This window comes from Mustela nivalis, assembly GCF_964662115.1.
Source record: "Mustela nivalis genome assembly, chromosome: 7".
Taxonomy (NCBI): Eukaryota; Metazoa; Chordata; class Mammalia; order Carnivora; family Mustelidae; genus Mustela; species Mustela nivalis.
The window spans coordinates 109420785-109439530 of NC_139026.1; the positions used below are offsets into that span (position 1 = coordinate 109420785).

General features: G+C 55.6%; 2 protein-coding genes across 3 annotated transcripts in view; one reads left to right on the plus strand and one right to left on the minus strand.

Annotated features, from left to right (window-relative positions):
* The window catches only part of CACNA2D4 (calcium voltage-gated channel auxiliary subunit alpha2delta 4), a gene marked incomplete at its 5' end in the record, with an annotated part of 112810 nt that overhangs the window by 20068 nt on the left and 73996 nt on the right, over positions 1-18746 (minus strand). The gene's annotated exons all lie outside the window — the stretch shown is intronic.
* On the plus strand, positions 1082-17598 carry LRTM2 (leucine rich repeats and transmembrane domains 2). 2 transcript variants are annotated; one of them, XM_082742316.1, is made up of 6 exons: positions 1082-1498; positions 7963-8146; positions 8623-8764; positions 11455-12045; positions 15117-15530; positions 16516-17598. In XM_082742316.1, the coding sequence occupies exons 3-6, from the start codon at positions 8698-8700 to the stop codon at positions 16536-16538; spliced, it is 1095 nt and encodes a 364-aa protein (XP_082598442.1). In that variant the 5' UTR covers positions 1082-1498; positions 7963-8146; positions 8623-8697; the 3' UTR covers positions 16539-17598. The 2 variants fall into 2 exon arrangements, with proteins under 2 accessions (XP_082598442.1, XP_082598441.1); XM_082742315.1 differs by having other exon boundaries at positions 1083-1498; positions 15117-15593.

Sequence of the window (18746 nt, forward strand, 5' to 3'; positions counted from 1 at the left end):
CCTGTGAGAGTCATCCTGAGTTGAGGGAGTTTTTCAACTTCCCCCTCCCCCGTTCCTGATCCTGATGACCACCCTCCCCCACCCCTGCCAACACAAGTGAAATAGAAGAGGGATGCTGAGATATCCCTGACATATTGGCAACACACTGTGCCATCTTCTTGTTAGGGAGATTTTAAGAGACTCAAAGGAGGGTCACTTAGGGGGCTTGGTCATAGGCTGTGGTCTCGCTGGGACAAGTCCCTGGCTTCGCTCCTTTGCCTTTGGATCAGACACTTGTCATCTCTTGGAATATCAATTTCCCCAACTTCCTTGTCCTGACTGGTTAGGCTTCTGAATTCTTGAATACCAGGTTTTGGTTTTTTTTTCCCTTCCATGCCTCCCCCATCTAGATAAGAGGAAGAAGCCTAGAAAAGCCAAGTATGGTGTGTGGCGGGGTGGGGGCTTGCATTTAGTCCCCCCACCTCCTCCCGCATCAGCCAGCTGCAGCAGGCCCCTGAGCTTACAGCTGGCCTGCCCTGGCACTGTAGTCCCCTAAGCAGCCCTGATCTGGGGTTACTGAGGCTCATTGACCTGTGTGTGACCATGTGATTTCAGCTCCGTGTGGCTCAGGGCCCCTTTCTGGAGGACTGCTGGGCAGATGGGCTGCCTGCACACCCCTCCAGTTACCCTCTCTGGAATATATCACCCTTTGACCAGGAAAGGGGTTCAGTTTTTCCTGCTCCCCAAGCAGGATGGAAGACACTGCCTTGCATCCCTCTGAACTGGAGACAGACCCCGCTTCCTAGGGGCCTCCTGCCGCCAGGGTCCTGCCCCTCTCTGCCAAAGGAAAGGGGAGAGAGGGGGAGCCCAGAGTGGAGCTGTTGGTCAGGGCAGGGAGAGCTTGGAGGGGTGCGGGGAAGGAAGATGGAGGTCCGTGGGAAAACAGCTTTCAACAGCTTTCCCCTCTCCGGTTGGAAGCAATTCAGCCGCAGGAGCCTTTTTTTCCACTGAAATGCTCACATTTTAAGGGTGAGCGCTGCCCTCTGGCCAAGAGCGCCTCTGGTGTGTGTGTGTGTGTGTGTGTGCGTGTGTGTGTGTGTGCGCGCGCGCGCGCGCGCCTGTGCGTGCGTGCCTTTGCCTGTGTGTGCTACTGTCGCTGTCATCACAGATGTACCCCCAGCTGTCACTCCATTGCTCCGTCTTTGCTCGCGCACACGCGCTCTCCTCCTCTCCCCCTTCTTCCCTCTCCTGTCGTCTCCCTCTGTCCCTCCCTCTTTCCTTCTCAGTTTGTTATTGACCCAGCAGCCCGGTCCCCTTGGCAGCGGCGGCAGGCATTCCTTCTCCCCCGTGCTTTGTGCTGCGCTCCAGGTCCCTGCTCCCGGTGGACTGGGGACTCAGTGCCCACTGCGCTTCGCTTGACAAGGCTGTCTGGATTTCTCCAGGAACCCCAGAAGGGTCTCACTGGACGGATGGTTTAGAGCTGCTTGATTTAAGGAGCTTGCGGTCAGGGTGAAGAAAGGTGAGTGCTGTTCGCTGGAGGGAAGGCATGAAGGGCTCGTGGAGGTGCAGGGTGGCCGGGACACGGGGAATGGGGCCCATCTTTGCTGGGTCTCCTGGCCTTGCACAGACAGCCGCTGTTACCTCCTGCCTGGGAGCAGTTGCCGGGATTGGGGAAGTGCTCAGGACTGGACATAGGGGCAGCCCAAAGGCATAGAGCGCAGGGCTGCTCTGACCTCACAGTGTTGGGGAGGTGAGCTGGGGTTCTGCTGGGGCAGGGGAGGGGAGAAGAGAGCAGTGCCAGATGACAGGCCCGGGTGGCATAGAAACCAGTCCCCGCAGCACGGGGAGTGCCAGCCAAGAGCCCTGTGCCGTCTGCCTGCCCAGCTCAGCTTTCACAGCCCCAGGAGCTTGGGTGCTATGGGAAAGGGGATGCTGGTGACAGAACTGGTTCAGAGCGTGGCTTGGGTGGGGGGTGGCAGGCTGGAGATCTGAGCTGTCTGAGGTATGGGAATAGACCTCAAGGGCCCAGCCTCTTTGCTGGATGCCCTCAGTGTGGAATTGCTGGCCTCCAGGCAGCTGTCCTTGGACAAGGGTGCAGAGGAACCCTTCCCTAGCTGGACATGGCCCCATGCAGCTGTGGGGGAAAGTTCCCTGGTGGGGGCGTGGCTGGGAGTGGACAAGGGAGAAAAGCCTTGTAGCTCTTCCTTGGCAAAGCCAGAGGCCCTGCTCCCATCCCTCAGGGGGGCCGGGGAAGGGGGTGGACCCCAGCTCATGAGAACTCACTCAGGGTGTCTCCCAGCTACACACCAGGTCCTCTATCTGTAAATGGGTTGGGAAGCCTTATGCCTCCTTGATGGGAGTTGTGGACTCAGCCTTGGGGGAATGGGTGGTGTACAACCCGGCCCTGCCCGCCTGGCATTCTGACCAACTGAGGCAGGGGCGTCCTGAGCTGGAGTAGGAAAATTGCTCTCAGCAGCCCCAGGCCCATTTTGACAATGCAGAGAGGGTGGTCTAACTGGGGGTCCCAACCGCCCAGCTCAGTTCCAGGGGCTGCTTTATCTTTTCTGTGAGCTAAGCTGTCTGAGTTGGCAGGGGGCAAAGGGGGGGGGATGGCGAGGGTGGCACCTGGCTGTCAGGGCGCATGGGGCATGGCTTTGGCATGACTCAGATTGACGCCCAGGAGCTTAGATAACTACATTGGCGGGGAGGGGGGGAGGGAGGGAGGGAAGGGAGGCTGAGCACGTGGAGGGGGCGGGGGAAGTCCAGCAGGAGGGAAACCCGAAGCAGCTTCCTGCTCTTCCCACCCCACCTCCCCACTGCTACAGTCTCCAGCATTGCCAAAAGAGGGAGCCCAGGAAAGCCAGCCTGGGGGTGGCAGGAGAAGGAGGGATGTTTCTTAAGCAACCGATCTGGTTTCTTTGGGGTTTGGCTGGAAGCTGTGTCTGGGGCCTGGATGAGCAAATCTCGTTCCTATTTCCTTGGCACCAAAGCCAAGGAAGGGCCAGGTGGAGCTGCTTTGGGCAGGATGGGTAACATGGGCTAGAGGCAGGGGAGGGCCTTTATGTAATGTTGGGGTGTCTGGGGAGGAAGGGGTTGTAGTTCAGGCAGGCTCTCCCTTCTTGGGGTCTCTCTCCTTCTACCTCAGGTCAGGCCTCTGTGAGGACGCTTAGCTGATTCACAATGGAGAGGGGCTCCAGTGAGGAATGACTGGGGGCTTTTCTGTTCGGATTCCCAGAAGACGTGTTTGGGATCAGGACTATTCAACAAGGAAGATCTGTTTGGGATCAGGACTATTCAACAAGGAAACCAGGAGGCAGGAAGCTTGGGGTGAGAATGGGATATGCTTTTTAAAACGAACCAGGAAGGTCAGCTGGTTCCAAGCACAGACAGAGAGATTTGATAAAAGCTGCTTCCTTGCTGCCTGGGCAGCGTGTCATGAGGGTGACAGGCAGGAAGAGGCTGAGCATGTTTCCTAGAAGGGCCTAGATGGCCAGACTGGAGGCAGCAGGTGGAGCGGTCACCCTGCGTGGTACCCACCAAACAGGGCTCAGCTCAGGCCACCCTGCAGTCCAGGTCCCCCTCCCCCGTCTTGGTGCCTCTCACCGGCCTGTGACCTTTACCTGTCTGCAGAGGGAAGTGGGTGCACAGGTGACCACGAAGGCCCTTTCTGCTTCTCAGTTCTGTGACTCTTGGATGCCGAGGGTGTGCAGAAGCCTCGTCCTCAACTAGAGACCCTTGACTGAAGGGAGATCCTGGTGGAGATGAATGGAGGAGCAAGCATGATGTCCAAGGAGTCAGGGAGCCCCAGGCTGAGGTTCAGCGGGCCTTAAGCGCTTGTGTGGTTTGGACACTGGACTTGGGATGACGGACATGACAGAATCATCAGGGGAAGGGTGTGGACACCAGGCTGGCAGTGGGTGTGTTGGAGGTTTCTAGCTGAGGTCTGAGCCAGCCTCACTTGGAGGACTAACCTCTGTCTGCAGGAGAAACCCCAACACACAGGAGCACAGAGAGGCCACCGCCCCATACCCTCTGGCCCAAGCACTCTGTGGGCTGGGGCTCTGGCAGGCTGCTCCTTGCCTGTCACCCGTGGGGCTGGGTGGGGGGGGGTTGCTCCCAGTCCCCAGGGGATGCTGCTACACCCACTCCGCACGGCAGGAGCACGTGGAGATTTCTGCTCTGACTGTTGCCTCCTGTTCCATCACTATCCTCCACCCCTGGCTTCCCTCCTCACCTCAGCACCCGGTCCTCCCCCCAAAGGGGTTCTAGAAAGCCCCCTCCACGTCCTTTCCTAAGATCCTGGCCACTTGGGACGTTTCCGCACTGCATCAATGAGCTTACTGGAAGGAGGGGCCTTGGAGGGGGTACTGGGCTGGCGTCTCAGTCCAGTTCAGCTCAGCTGGCTTCTTCACCAGCAGGAGGGGCGTCAAAGCACCTGCTGCCAGGTCCCCTGAGTCTGGGGGTAAGGACTTGCTGCGTAAACTGTGAAGTGCTCTACGAATGGAAGAGTGCCTCTCCTGTGTCTGCCTTTCCTTCCTACACCTGGAACCCCTGCCTGTGAGCAGAGCAGGAGCAGAATGGACCCGTTCTGCTCAAAGCTACTAACTCAGCTGTAGCTTTGTCCCCAGGCTGCTTGATCACAAAGCATTCATTCTTCCCTGGCTCAACCTGACACAAGTTACTTCATTTCCTTTGCCTCAGTTTTCCCCAACTGCAAAACCTCAGAGTGTTGTACTGAGAACTAGGAACACTATAAACAGGTGTTTGTGGCTGTGGTAGGTGCTTCTCCTCACAAAGGGGCTTTCTGAAGGAGGTTAATGTCAGTATCCTCTGCCCACGCCCCCCCACCACCCTTGCCCTGGTCATGGCCATTCCCTAGATGGAGCCTGGGAGAACGGACTGCATGGCCTCCCGGGAAGTGCCAGGGCCTGCCAGGAGAGAAGTCTTGTGCTTCTCAAACTTGAGTATGGGATCTTGTTAAAATTCAAATTCTAGTTGGGTGGGCCTGGGGCGGGGCCTGACAGTCGTATCTAAGGAATTCCTAAGAAAGGCCCACGGACCATATTGAGTAGCAAAGGATTCTCGGGGGTTCTCCCTTTGATTGCTTGTAGTTCCTCGGCCTCACTATGTCCCGGTTCTCTTAGCAAAGCCCAGCGAAGGAGGCCCAGTGCCCCGCTGGGGCCCGGCCCTTCTCTCGGGTGTCTCTGTCCCTAGGGCTGAGACAATGAGCGTGTGAGGAACAGGAGCAAGTCCAGCATCCGAGAGGCTGCGGGACCTGGAGATCTTTCTGGCAGGACCTCCCTGCTCTTTTCTGTCCCCCATTCCCCATCCTGGGTGCAGGGACTTCCCTCTCAGTGTAAATTTACTCCAGCAGCCGGGCAGTGCCTGCAGCCACAGATGCACTCCTAATGTAGGTCATCCCCTTTCCTAATGAGGCTAGAGATTTCTGGGGGTGGGAAGGGGTCCTTGGGTTGGAGGTGTGCTTGTGGGCAAAGGGCCAAGGAGGCAGGAAGCACTGGGTTCTAGCCCCATATCTCCCTAAAAGTCACTTCCATGGTGCCCAGGGAGGCAGGGCCAGCTCAGTGAGGGGCACAGGTACCACTGCCCCGCTCCCCACCACTGGACGTGGGGGGACTCTGTTTTCATCACATTTCTCTAGAGATGCTGGGGTCAATGGCATCCTGTCACCTAGGAAGATGACATCTAGGGGTCTGCCTTGTGCTTGCTGGTCAGCCCCTGGGCTATGGGGTGACACTGAGGTCCGGGATGTGTGAGCGGGCTGGAAAAGGAGAAGCTGCTTGAAACAGAGGAGAACAGGCTCAGGTGGAAACAGGGCCTGGGCTTGGGCAAGAGGGATTCTTGGCCCCCTGTGTCCTTGCAAGAAGCTGGAAAGAGCAGGAGCAGAAGCTTGGCTTGGGTCTTCAGCAGCCCTCTGGGACTGAGTATAGAGAATGATCTGGAGTGGGGGCTACTTGTGAGGTTTTTGTTTAGACCTTACTTCTGGGTTGGAAGTGTCCCTGCACGTCTGTCTTCTGGAGGCTCTTGCTGATTGAGTGTTGGCATCTGAGGGGGAGCGCTGGAAGGCTGCCAGTGCGCATGCGTGTGTGCACGCATGTGTGTGCATGTGCGTATGTGCGCGTGAGCACGTGCCTAACTGCACAGCTCTCTGTGGGTGTGTGTCTGCACCATGTGCTGTGTTGGGTGCTCCAAGCACGTGTCTGGGAGCCTCCGTGCACCCTGCTCGGTGCACACATGAACATCTCCCCATAAGGGCCATTGCTGGTGATGATCACCAGGGAGTGGACGAGCAGCCAGACTCAGACTTATTCTGATCTAGCATGTGACCTTGGGCAAATTGGCCATCCTCTCCATGCCTTGGATGGCCACTAACCTGCCTGATACTGTGATACTGTGTGGGTGCCATGAGCTCTGGCTGTGAGGTTCATGTGGGAGTTGGAGGCTCTTCCAAGGGTCAGGGCCTAAGGGACACAGAGAGGGTGGACACTGCTGTCCGGATGGAGGTCCAGGAAGGCTGTGTGTGCGAGCGTGTCCTACCATGAGCATCCCGCGATGGGCCATCTGCTCAGAAATAGGGAAGGAGTCCCATGTGTGAGGCTGGTGGGACCAGGAAGGAAGTGTTACTTAGAACTCGTGCAAGCTGCGGTCCCCCTCCCCATGGAAGAGGGGAGCTGGGGCTTCCTCACAGCTATCATGGGCTCATGTCCAGGATGGGCATGTTCTCCTGAATTATCTTCTAAGGTAATGTGTACTAAATATAGTATAGTAGATATTAACTCTCCTCCCTTAATTAAATTGATCTGCACAGAGATTCCGCCCATGAAGTCTTACTGTCATTACTTTCAGAGAGAAGATAACTGAGGCTCAGAAAGTTTACACGGTTTGCTAAGGCTGCCCAGCTAGGGAGCGGCAGGACCCGAAGGGAACTGGAGGCCTGTGGGCCGGGGCTGGCAAGAGCTGCTGGGGAAGACACTTGAGCTGCTCCCAGCCTCTCCTTCATGCCTCAGCCCAGGGCCTGGGACCCATCCAAGAGGCGGTGCGGGGCACCGGGCTGCTCCCCACACCCCACATGGGGGCCCAGTTGTTGTGACAGACTCTGCCAGCCCTTAGGAGACCTGCACGACCTGGAGACCCCTATCTCCCAGTGGAAGAGGGGGAAAGAGACCAACCAAGACCACCTCCCCACCCCAGGCTCCCCTTGCTGGGAGCAAAGTTGAGGGTCCCGTGGGGGTTGCTGTGTTTTAAGTGGGGTTTGCCACCGGAGGTGGCTCGATTCGAGAGTGGGGGCTGGGGAGGCGCCGAGAGACACAGGAATGGCAGTAGGCCCCAAAATGCCCGAGGGAAACCTGCTTCACCGGATGCAAGATGTCAGAGCTGACTTAGCTTCCCAGCAGTCCCTCTAACTCCTCAGCTGCCTGCTTAACTCTGCCCCTGGCTCCTCCAGATTGTGGTGGGGGAGAGTGCGGTGGTGGGGGGGGGGTGTTGTGTGTAAGAGCGGAGGCTGTGACCTGGATCACAGAGGGATGAGCAGGCCACCAGAAGAGCCAACCAGGAGCAGTGGGCTGATGGGATGCTGGCCCTTGGGAGCAGGAGGGGCTGGGCAGGGGGCAGAGCCTTCCCTTCCTGCACCCGTCCCCTTCCCCACCATGTCCCTGCTTGCTGCAATGGTATCACCGTCCCCCTTTCCCATCCCTCCGATGGGGCTGGGAGAGCTGAGGCTCTGGCCTCTGTCTGAGGGCCTTAGCCATACCTAGAAGGAAATGGGACCACGGGAGGGCCCATGCCCTTCTTGCTAGTCTTCGGGTTGGTGCAGGGCCGGTCCTGAGACCCTAGACAGGGTGACTACCCCTCTTTTGTCATCTGTAAGAGAAACCTGCTTCCTTGCCTCCCTGGGCCCCCTCCCAGCCTTCCTTCTGCTCTGAAAGCTCATCCTCTCCTTCCTGTCCCTGTCTCCTGCACGAACAGCTGCTGCAGCATGAACTCCCTGAGCTGATGAGTCTTATTATAGACCAGCGGGCGGAAGACAGAGCACCGCACCTCACCTCTCAGGCGAAGGTGGAGGGGAAGCGGGAGGCCAGCCCGGTGGCGGGAGCAGGGCCTGGGCCTCACGCCTGACACAGCAGCAGACTCTGCCTCCTCGGGGGCCATGGTAAGAGCGGCGTGGGGACCGGGAACATGGTTACCATGGCCTCACTCTGCTTACCTAGTAGATATGTCCCTCACTGTCCCACCTGTGACTTGGGGGAAACTCACAAAGGAGGCCCTATCACCCTGCAGAGCATTTTAGAGATAGCACACCAGAGAGGCCTCAAGAGAGGCCGGGGAGGGGACACCAGCAAGGCGGCTGTTAGGGAACTCCGCATCACACAGGCAGAACTCAGCAGCCTGCCACAGCCTGGAGCCTGCCCTCTTTGCCACCCCAGTCACCCAGGGAGGGGGATGGTTTCCTGGCTTCTCTGCCCCTCATTCTCCTCCTTCCCTCACTCAGGGAATCATAGCTGAGTAGAACAGGAGCGGGAATGACAAGGAGTGTAAAGAGACACCAAGCCCTCTCCTAACCCCTGGGCTGGAACGGGGCCTCAGGTGCTGTTCAGCTCTCTCTCTCTCTCCCTCTCTCTCTCTCAGGACTGACAGGTAGCACGCACCGAGGGGCTCTTCTCTCCCCGGAGGTACAGAGCCGTGAGAGCCGTGGCGTTCACCATGCTGGCCCGGGGCACTGGCCCTGAGCAGAGGACCAGGCCTGCCCTGCCATGGAGGCAGATCTCCTGTGAGTACAGTGGGGCAGGGGTGGGTGGGGGAGGAGGCAGCTTGGCATGCAGTGATGCCTGCCAGGCTGCAGGAAGCTCTGATCTTTCTGGGATGCCCAAGGCCTGAGAAGCCAGGGGTTACCCTCTACAGTCTTGCCCGTAGTACTGGCATCTGTGGCAGTCCAAGAAAGAGTTGCCATTGGGACCTTCAGTGGTTAAATCAGGAGCTGGAGGCCATGATGGGTGGTTCTGCGGCTCTAGATGGGGCCATTCCTGCGCCCAGGAAGTCCACCCCCCCTCAGCGGTCTGGCTTGTGGGAGTCCTGCTGTTCTAATGGCGAGTCTCCCTCTTGTCTTCCATTGACTGGGTGAACCTAGAGCCTTCTGTCTCAGTCTTCCTAGATCTGAAATGGAGAGAGCTCTTGGATTGTGTTTTTGGAAGGGCCATAGGGGTTGGGTCCCAGCCTTCCTTCTGTATATGGGGAAAATGGGATCTCCATTTCCCATAAGAAATCCTTGTAAGTTGTCAGGCTGAAAGAAGCTTGAGAATTCTCATCAGGAGAGGCAAAGTGTCCAGGTCAGTGAGGACTGGCCTGCCCACGGCTACATGGTAAGAAGTAAGAAATGGTCCCGAGGGACATTTTTCTGCCTGACTTCTCCCTTCGCTCACTTGACCTGGTGATACCGTGGCAGGACCAGAGCAGCCTGAATTATTCACCACGTGAGAGCGGCTGATCCCTGAGCCACTCAGATCCTGTTTCAACCTCATTCTAGAATCACTCAACACCTCGCAATACAGGATTATGTTTTCTTGTCACCAGAGCTTTCACGTCACCCTGAATTCCTCAGGGGTGGGGGGAATAATGGCTTCTGGTTATGACCCTTTTGTGAGGGAAGCTGGATGGATTGAATTATTTTCTGCGGAAAGTGAAGTCTGAAGAATGTTGATTTTCAGATGGCACAGTGGGGCAGGCTGACCTGGCAACAGAAGCGATCAGAGGGGTAAGAAGGTGAGAGGTAGCAGCAGGCCACCCCACGTGGCCAGGAAGGGTCACTGGTCAGCTCCCCTGCCCATGACTGTGCTTGTTCCTCTGGAGAATGAGGCTCAGGGGTCAGCCTTGCAGTCCGCCTCTCAGCTGTCACTGACCCCACAAGCATGGGGAGAGATAATCCCATACTGTTCCTTCAAGCTCGGTTCTTGGGGACACCAGACAACGAGACATTTGCCGGACAGAGGCTCAAGACCATCCCATTCAGGCACTCAAGCTGGAGTGGCTGTTGGCTCTCTGAGTGGGATCACCTGGGCCATGAACTGGGCCTGATTCTCCATTGCTTCTCGGGCTAGGTTCTTTCCTCTGGACTTCTCTTTCAAAAACAAAACAGCCACACTGCTGCTTGCTTCCCCTCTGCACCCCTACCCTCAACTTGGAGCTCTGCTAGGCTCAGACACGCCATGCGTGAAAGAGACAGAGCACAAAAGGGCCCTCCCACCCCTGCCCTTACAACCTCCCCTGCACTGTCAGATCTGCATGAATCCCACATCCAAGATGGAGCCAGTAATTTGCCAGACCGGGTGCTGACTTGAAGAAGTTGAACTATTTTGAGCTCACCCATTCTCTCTTCCATAGCGAGCAAACTTCCATGAGATTCAGGAAGATGCTTGAGGGGAGATTTGCAGTCACTCTGAGAAAGTGCTGCTGGACAATGGAATGAGCTGCTCTGTTATAATTATTCTCTGAGAGGTCCCAGCCCTTCCCAGGCTAGACTCTGAGCTTGCTTACTCGGAAGGGTCCTGGGCAAAACATGGGCCCACAAAAGGAAAGCTGTTAATGGGTCCATCCTGCAGAAATGCTATCCCGCAGCCCTGAGGGACAGGAACCCAACCTAAGTGCATGGTTGGTTTTAGAATGAAAATAAATATGAAACTTCTCCTAGAATCTATGATTTGCAGTCATTTGTGCCCAAGTGTTCTTCAGCATGGAAATGGATTTGGGCATCTTATCCTCATCATTTCCACTGTGGTCTTCAGAGTGGGATCCTAGAGGGGCTGGGGTTCCTGGTCTCCATACTGTTACCAGTTCCCTTCTGGTAGCACATGGGAGGGTGTAGGGGACAGGGCTGGGAGAACCCCTTTGTGCTCTCCCTCTTACACATACGGTGCGTCTTAGCCCTGGGCAGCCCCAAGTTGGGGATGGAGGTGCAGGGGGGAAGGAAGCAGCAATGTGGCTATTTTCTTTTGGAAAGAGGATCTGTCTCTGTGACACTGGGAGAGGAACAAGGGAGCAGGTTTCTTTGACACCCTTACACCCTTTATTTGGTCAACATCTATGGTATCAGTGGGGTCCAAGCTCCCAAGGAGATCAACCAGGCGAGGCCCCGTGAACTGGGGCATCCTTGTGGAACAACACTGCTCGTCCTCTGGACTCAGGCCTGCCATTCTCCAGGATTGTACTCCACTCAACTGGTTTCTTTGCTAGATGTGCTGTGAGTCAAGGAGCTCTGCGGACACTGTGTGATGTCCAGTAATATAGACGGGCCTTAGCTTGTTAATTATCTTTTTATGTGGTCAGTGAGGATTTGTGCATTGATTGGGGCTCTGGCCAAAACAGATAAAGTCAAGAGGCCATTATGGTACAAATTAGAAAGGACGGTAACCTGGTAACCCCCTGCCCATGGCTTTCTTTCCGCCTATCTGTCCCCCTTCCCTCCAGGGTTCACCTGCTGGATCACGCTGTATGCTGTGGACGCCCTCCCTGCCTGCCCCTTCTCCTGCAAGTGTGACAGCCGCAGTCTGGAGGTGGACTGTAGTGGCCTAGGCCTCACCATGGTGCCCCCAGACTTGCCTGCGGCCACCCGAACCCTCTTACTCTTGAACAATAAGCTGAGTGCCCTGCCAAGCTGGGCATTCGCCAATCTGTCCAGCCTGCAGCGGCTGGACCTATCCAACAACTTCCTGGACCAGCTGCCCCGGTCCATTTTCGGGGACCTGACGAATCTCACGGAGCTGCAGCTGCGCAACAACAGCATCAGGACCCTGGACAGGGACCTGCTGCAGCACTCGCCCCTGCTCCGCCACCTGGACCTGTCCATCAATGGGCTGGCGCAGCTGCCCCCTGGCCTTTTCGATGGACTCCCTGCTCTGCGCTCCCTGTCACTTCGCTCCAACCGTTTGCAGAACCTGGACCGGCTGACGTTTGAACCCCTCGCAAGCCTGCAGCTTCTGCAGATTGGGGACAACCCCTGGGAGTGTGACTGTAACCTGCGTGATTTCAAGCACTGGATGGAGTGGTTCTCCTACCGAGGTTAGTCCTGCCTGGGTTAAGGAATCGGGAGAATCAGCCCTGGCCCAACACTTTTCCTGGAGGCTGGGCGCTGACACAGGTCCGAGGTCCAGGGAGAAGGGGTGGCCCTACCTCTCCTCTAGCTTCGGACTGGAAGAGTCTCAGCCTGGGCTCCAATCCATGGGCAGGGCAGAAAGGCTGGTGCTGCTTTCCCTCCCTCTTTACTGCTCCGCTTTCTTCTTTGTGTGCCCCTCCCAGCTCCTAGCCTCCTCCCTCTTCTTTTTCTTTCAGACTGACTCACTGTAACTCGATCTCACTTCTGTAGGTATTGTGAGGCAACTTAATAATTTTTCTCTGCATCCCACCAGGTATGCCTCTGGGCTTCCCTGGCATGGTAGGAGGAAGAAAAACCACCCTTGCTCCTCTGAATAATACAGCAATTTCTTAAATATCCTCAGTTTCAGGAGGGTGGAATATAATTTAAATCCACAGATAAAACCAAATTTTCGTTTTGATGATGATCTCAACGCTCTCTCCCAAGAAGTTTTATATTCACAGCTTTTAATAAGAAAACAAATGGCTTTAGTTTTACTCTTTCCCTTCCCTCTTTTGGGGAAAGTTCTAGAATGAGCTATAAAATGATAAGGAGGGCAAAGAAGTGAGTGTAGTGGTTAAAAGTGCCAGGTCTGGGTGTGATTTGTGGCTCTGTCCCTTAGTAGCTGTGTGATTCTGAGAAACCTCTCTGTGGCATTGTCTTCCTCTGTAAAATGGGTCAGATAACAGTTATTTGATAGAATCATTGTGAGAATTAAATAGCAATACATGTAAAGGTATCTTTTTTTTCTTTTAAAGATTTTATTTATTTGTTAGAGAGAAAGAGAGAGAGCACAAGCAGGGGGAGCAGCAGGCAGAGGGAGAAGCAGTCTCCCTGGCAAATAAGGAACATGATGCGGGACTTGATCTCAGGACTCTGGGATCATGACCCAAGCCAAAGGCAGACACTTAACTGAATGAGCATCCACCTGTAAAGTGTCTTGAAAAGTACTTAGCATAAAGCAAGTTGTCCATAAAACCTATTCATTTATTTGTTCGTTTGCTACTAGTAGTCATAACATAGAACGGATTTAGTAAGACAGAATTTGGTGCCCAGCACAAAGTAGATGCTCCCTGAGTATTTGCTGAATGAGTGAATCCATATGAAAAGAATACCAATCCTTTCTACCAGTCTTGCTCCTTTTGTTTTGTATCCAGCCACATTTGCACAATATTCTCCTGTGTTAGTTAATTAAACAATTTTACAGGGCCACTTGCGTGGCTCAGTCAGTTAAGCTACTACCTTTGGCTCAGGTCATGATCATGGGTCCTGGGATCGAGCCCCGAATTGGGGTCCCCGCTCGGTAGGAATCCTGCTTCTCCCTCTCCCTCAGCTCCCCTCCTGGCTCATTCTCTCTCTCTCTCTCTCTCATTTACTCTCTCACATAAATAAATAAAATCTTTAAAAATAATTTTATAAACTGTAAAGTGCCATAAAATGTTGTCACTATGATAATTTCTCCCATTCTTGTGAGTCAGGAAATAGCAATTAATACCTATATAGCTTCCAGTTTATAAATATTTTTTCATATACATTATCTATCCTAATCCTTATAACAGTTAATTGATTTAGCCATTCTTCTTTTATGGCCATGAAAACCAAGACTCACATGCAATTAAATAAATTAAATTATTGGCGAGGATTCAACCTCAGGTCTTTGAACAGGAAGGTGAGGTTGCTTCCATCTCAACACCCCACCCCTGCCTGTCTGAAGGGGACCCTTGGACACAATGTGCTGGCTGTGAGACTTGTCACAAGTCCCCTAGGCAGTCAGAGGCACAGGGGAACTAGAGGCCAAGGGTCTCAGCCCCATTTGTTATCCCTAGGCAACGTCCTTGTCTTTTTACATAGTCGTCAGGAACTAAATTCTTAGCACCAAAGGGCCTGGAGTGGGAATGTCTATTTTTGGAACTTTTCAACAGTACAGTTGTTTTCAACCTTGCACTTCTTTAAAAAAAAAAAAAAAATTCTTGGGATGTTTTCATCAGCATCCCAGGAAAAACGTATCTATTAAATGAGGAGACGGACATACAGCAGCTGCTCGGGGAGAGGGAACTGGCAGTGAGGGGACGGCAGGAGCTATTTGGGAAGGGATCGTTTGCTGGCATCCAGATTTCACTGGAAGCTCATAGAGGGACAAACTCTGACTCTGACTTCCTAGGGGATTCTCCTGATCTATTGCCTGTGTTCTGCATACACATTCTCTCCTGACTTCCCCAAGGCTCAGCCTGTGCACCACACCCCCTCATTATCACCAGCCCCCCTCCTTTGCCCTTAGGGGTCTCAGGGTTCCCTCCCAAGATGCCACTGTGCTCAGAGATGCTGGGGTGCTGATGGGCTATGGGAATGCTCTCAAAGAGGGAAAGACAAACATTCTCACCTGACCTTTTTCCTCCCCATGCCAAAGCAATAATCTTGGGCCACCAAAATCTTCCATTTAGAAGAGTGGTGGCTGTGGCAGTGGTTTTTGACTTGTGCTTTCTGTGACAGGGAGGAGTGCTGGAGGGATGAGATACAGTGGAGAACAGTGTTCCAGATTTACAGATGGGCGGTGAGCAGGCAGATGGGGGGGCGAGGAGAGGAGTAGAGGACCTGTAGCCCCGGCAGGGCTCTCGGCTCTCCCTTTTCATGGCTGAGTCTTTCCGAGCATCGGCCTACATTGGCGGTGACGTACTCTCGTGGGGCAGTTGGACTCTGGGCAGAGCAGACTGGACTGGAATGGTTCTGTGCTTCTCTAAAATGGGAATGATGGCGCCATCCATTTTCTATGGCTTCTGTGCTGATGGAATGACCTGTTACGTGTACCTCACCGATTGTGGTCCTTGGCCTCATAAATGCTGGTTGTTCTCCGGTCCTCTCCTACTGCGGTGACTCCAGGACCGACTGCATTCCTGATTAACCTTCAGGGCCTTCTGCTTTGGGGCCCTGGGGATGGGGAGAGGGAGTCCAGGTTCCGAATGCCTGGTCAGCCCCAGCTTTTTCTCTCCCCTGGCTGCAGGGGGGCGCCTGGACCAGCTGGCCTGCACCCTACCCAAGGAGCTGAGGGGGAAGGACATGCGCGCCGTCCCCATGGAGATGTTCAACTACTGCTCCCAGTTGGAGGACGAGAATAGCTCGGCTGGGCTGGGTATTCCGGGGCCGCCCTGCACCAAGGCCAGCCCTGAACCTGCTAAGCCCAAGCCAGGGGCTGAGCCCGAGCCCGAGCCCAGCACAGCCTGCCCCCAGAAGCAGCGGTATCGGCCGGTGAGCGTGAGGCGGGCCATCGGCACTGTGATCATCGCGGGGGTGGTCTGTGGCATCGTCTGCATCATGATGGTGGTGGCTGCTGCCTACGGCTGCATCTACGCCTCCCTCATGGCCAAGTACCACCGGGAGCTCAAGAAGCGGCAACCCCTCATGGGGGACCCGGAGGGTGAGCACGAAGACCAGAAGCAGATCTCTTCTGTGGCATGAGAGCCCCGCCCCACTGGCCTAGGTAGGAAGGGCAGGGAGAGCACGTGGGGGATCCCTTCCGTAAGGGCTGGCCCTTCCCTCCACCTCCACTGGTGCCCCCAGCCTTCCAGAGAGCAAGGAGCGGTGTGGGGGTCTCCATGAACTTCCAAGTCTTTGCAGAAGCTGCCCTTGTGCTCAAGGCTCCTGCCACCAAGTCTCTGAACAGCTGGGGATCTCCCTAAGCTTCTGGCTATGGCTCTGTGTGCAAGTGCAGGCTTCTGGACTCAGGGTTCCCCTGCTGTCCTTCCTGCCCTGGGGCAATCACAGCTGGGTGCCTCTCCCCTTTGGCCCATAGGTGTGGGGAGGAGGGGATGAGGGGGCCAAGGGGTCAATTCCCGTGTCCCCCTTCTAAGCCAGGAAGATACTCTCAGCTGTCCTTCAGTGTCCAAGTTGAGTCCAGCTTTCAGCCTCTAGCTGTCATGTACGATCACACCAACCCCGGCATCTGGACCCAGCACTTAGAAACTCAGTTATGACACTCCCTTGGCTGAAGCCATCGTGTCCCTCTGTCTGCTACAGGCCACACCAGCCCCACTGTTACCAGCCTTACTCATGTCCTCTCACACACCCCCGGCGTTACCAGTGCAATTACGCCGACTGGAAATCTCTCCCTCTCTCTGTCTGTCCGTCTCTCTCTGTCTCACACACACACAGAATCACACGGAGATAGAGGTCATGAGAACTTAGGGAGTGGTGACCTGTTTCCCCCTTGTGTCTCTGGCTGTCAGGCCACAGAACCTTTCGCTTGCTTCCTGCAACCTTCTCGAGTCAACAGGGGGGAGAAGCCCACATCAACAACACAAGGATCCTTTGAGAGTCTCTGAAGTGGGCCAGAGTGGTGCTGCTGGCTGAGCCTTCCTGTCACCATGGTAACCCTCTCACACCTCTCCTGCTGGGTTTTCCAGGGACACCAGCCCAGAGGCCTTGACGCTGCAGCATGTGTGGATGGCAGCCTCCAGAGAGCCCAGGCCCATCCCACTGGGCGTTTCTTCAGCGCTGTCTAAGGACATCATCACTGCCAGGCCCCATGGGGATACCCACCAATTCCACTCCTATAGCCTGCAGCCCAAGAACCATTGCTCTGTACCCCTCACCCCTCCTTCTTCAGCAGATCCGGGCCTGGGACCTTGGGGTGGGGACTGGGTCATGACTGGTGGCATCTTGGGAATGCAGACGGCCTTCGCATAAGCTCGCTGCCAGGGCAGACCCCCAGGAGGCCCCAGGGGCAGGGAGAGGGCTGCCCAGAGGCTGCAGGGGTGGGGTTCCTTCCCCAGGGTCTTGTGGGCTCAGTCTGGCTTCCTGGAGTCTTTAATAGCACCTGGGCTGGGGTCCAAACCAGAGCATGGGCTGGGGTCCTGTTTGTTACCTGCAGCCTACACCAAAGGGGCGGTAGGGGAGGAGACGGCTGTGCTGCTATGCGGGACTTTGTGGGGCACGAGTGCCCTTGTGTAGGTTGGCCCTCTCCCTGTGAGTCTGATCACAGGTGAGTACTAGGTCTCCCCCTGCTGGACACCCGTTTTCCCACGGCTTACTGAGAGTGGGGAGACATCAGGCTGGTTTCAGGCTCTAAAAGGGGGTCTTGCTGGTGGCCCCGGAAGAGGACTCCAGAACATGGAGGCCAAGAGTCTGAGGAGGGACAGGGCAGGACAGGGCAGGCCCACCTTGCCTTGCACGCCCCACCCCCATCCTTTCACCTTATAGAGGATCGTGGTATGTGTGGGGGGCTGGGGGAGGGGCAGGGAATGCCTTTGAATATTGTGGGGGCGGAGCTCAGTGCAGGTGGCCTCCCCGGAGCTGGGGGCATAGTCTTCCTTCTTTTGGCTTTCCAGCTGATACCAGATCTAGGAATTTTCCAAAGGAAAATGTGGGGAGGGGTGGGTATTGTCAACAGTGGTATCTTCAGCCTGAGACAGAAGATTTTTAAAGGCAAAATTATATTTCTGGTTCGTTGTTTCAGAAGAACAATAAAGACTGTATTTTCCTATGTACCTCCTGGTTTCCTTGGGTGGGGAGGGCATGCGGGCGCTGGGAGAGGGTCTTCCTGCCCCCTTGTCTCCCCAGGCAGCGGCAAGAAGCGCTGCAGGACCTCACCCTAATGTCCAGAGCTCCATAAGAAAGATGGTGAGGCCTCGCCTGGGGGCAGCACAAGGAGAGTTGTCCGTGGGGAGCTCTGGATCTGGGTCTGTAGCTGAGTGAGGCAGGTGGCCTGTGGGCTGGCCTGGCGCTCTGTATTCGTGAGCCTCAGGCTGCTTTCACCGTGCAGCACTGTGGAGTGAAGGAGGGCTGGAGATCTGTCATTGCTCTGTCTCGAGCCAAACTACCCTGGCCATTGACAGACAGCCGCCGGGGTAGGAAGGCGTGCGTTTGCCCAGAGGACCCGATGTGTAAGGGAGGTTGGAGAAGGCTCCCTAGAAGCTGTTGATGCCGTTTCATTAGCCTTGGTTAGATCGGGGGTGTTGCTAATGTGAAGGAGAAACCCTATTTCGCTTACATTCTTCTTGCACCTTTAAGACTGGCTTTAGGGACAGGAAAATGACCTTTTGCACTGACAGATATGATCCCTGCAGGGCTCAGCAGGTGAGCTCTCAGAATTATGAATTGGAGGGCCGGGGGTGGGGAGGCCAAGAGAGGAGATGGGCCAGAGAACAAGGTCTGGGTGGTTGCTTGTCTGCCCCAAGCCGGGGTGACTCACTTCCAGGCCTGGACTGGCCTCTGGCTGACCGCACCCGGGCTCTACGGTTCATTAGCTTTCAGAGACCAAGAAGGAGTTTTCTCCTTCCTAGGTGCTTTCCTCTGGATGACATCCCAGTGAGGCAGTAGCAAGCCTTAGGGAGAAGTGGGCCTTCCACGTCCCTTTCCTGGATTTCAGCTGGCTGTTTTGCCTTTCAGAGGTGGTGAGAAACTGTGGGGTGCCGCCCTAACAGGCATAGCGGACCTGAGAGTCTTCCCCAGGCCCTACTGCAGAAGCAGGGACCAGGGTCCCTCAGCAGCCCGGCACAGGCCTGGGTAAGGCATAGGTGTGTCGTCCACGTCACTGTTCTGAGTGTGGATGTCCAGGTCCAATTGCTACGGAGGCAGACCCTGAGGAGAGGAGCGCTCGTGGACCCCCAGAGAGCAGGCTCTGCACTGAAGGGCT

Excerpts from the sequence above, each read along its gene's own strand:
- LRTM2 (XM_082742315.1), top strand. The coding sequence starts at position 8,698 with ATGCTGGCCCGGGGCACTGGCCCTGAGCAGAGGACCAGGCCTGCCCTG. Across the intron at positions 8,765-11,454 it reads GCCATGGAGGCAGATCTCCT|GGTTCACCTGCTGGATCACG; the intron begins GTGAGTACAGTG and ends CCTTCCCTCCAG. Across the intron at positions 12,046-15,116 it reads GGAGTGGTTCTCCTACCGAG|GGGGGCGCCTGGACCAGCTG; the intron begins GTTAGTCCTGCC and ends CCCTGGCTGCAG.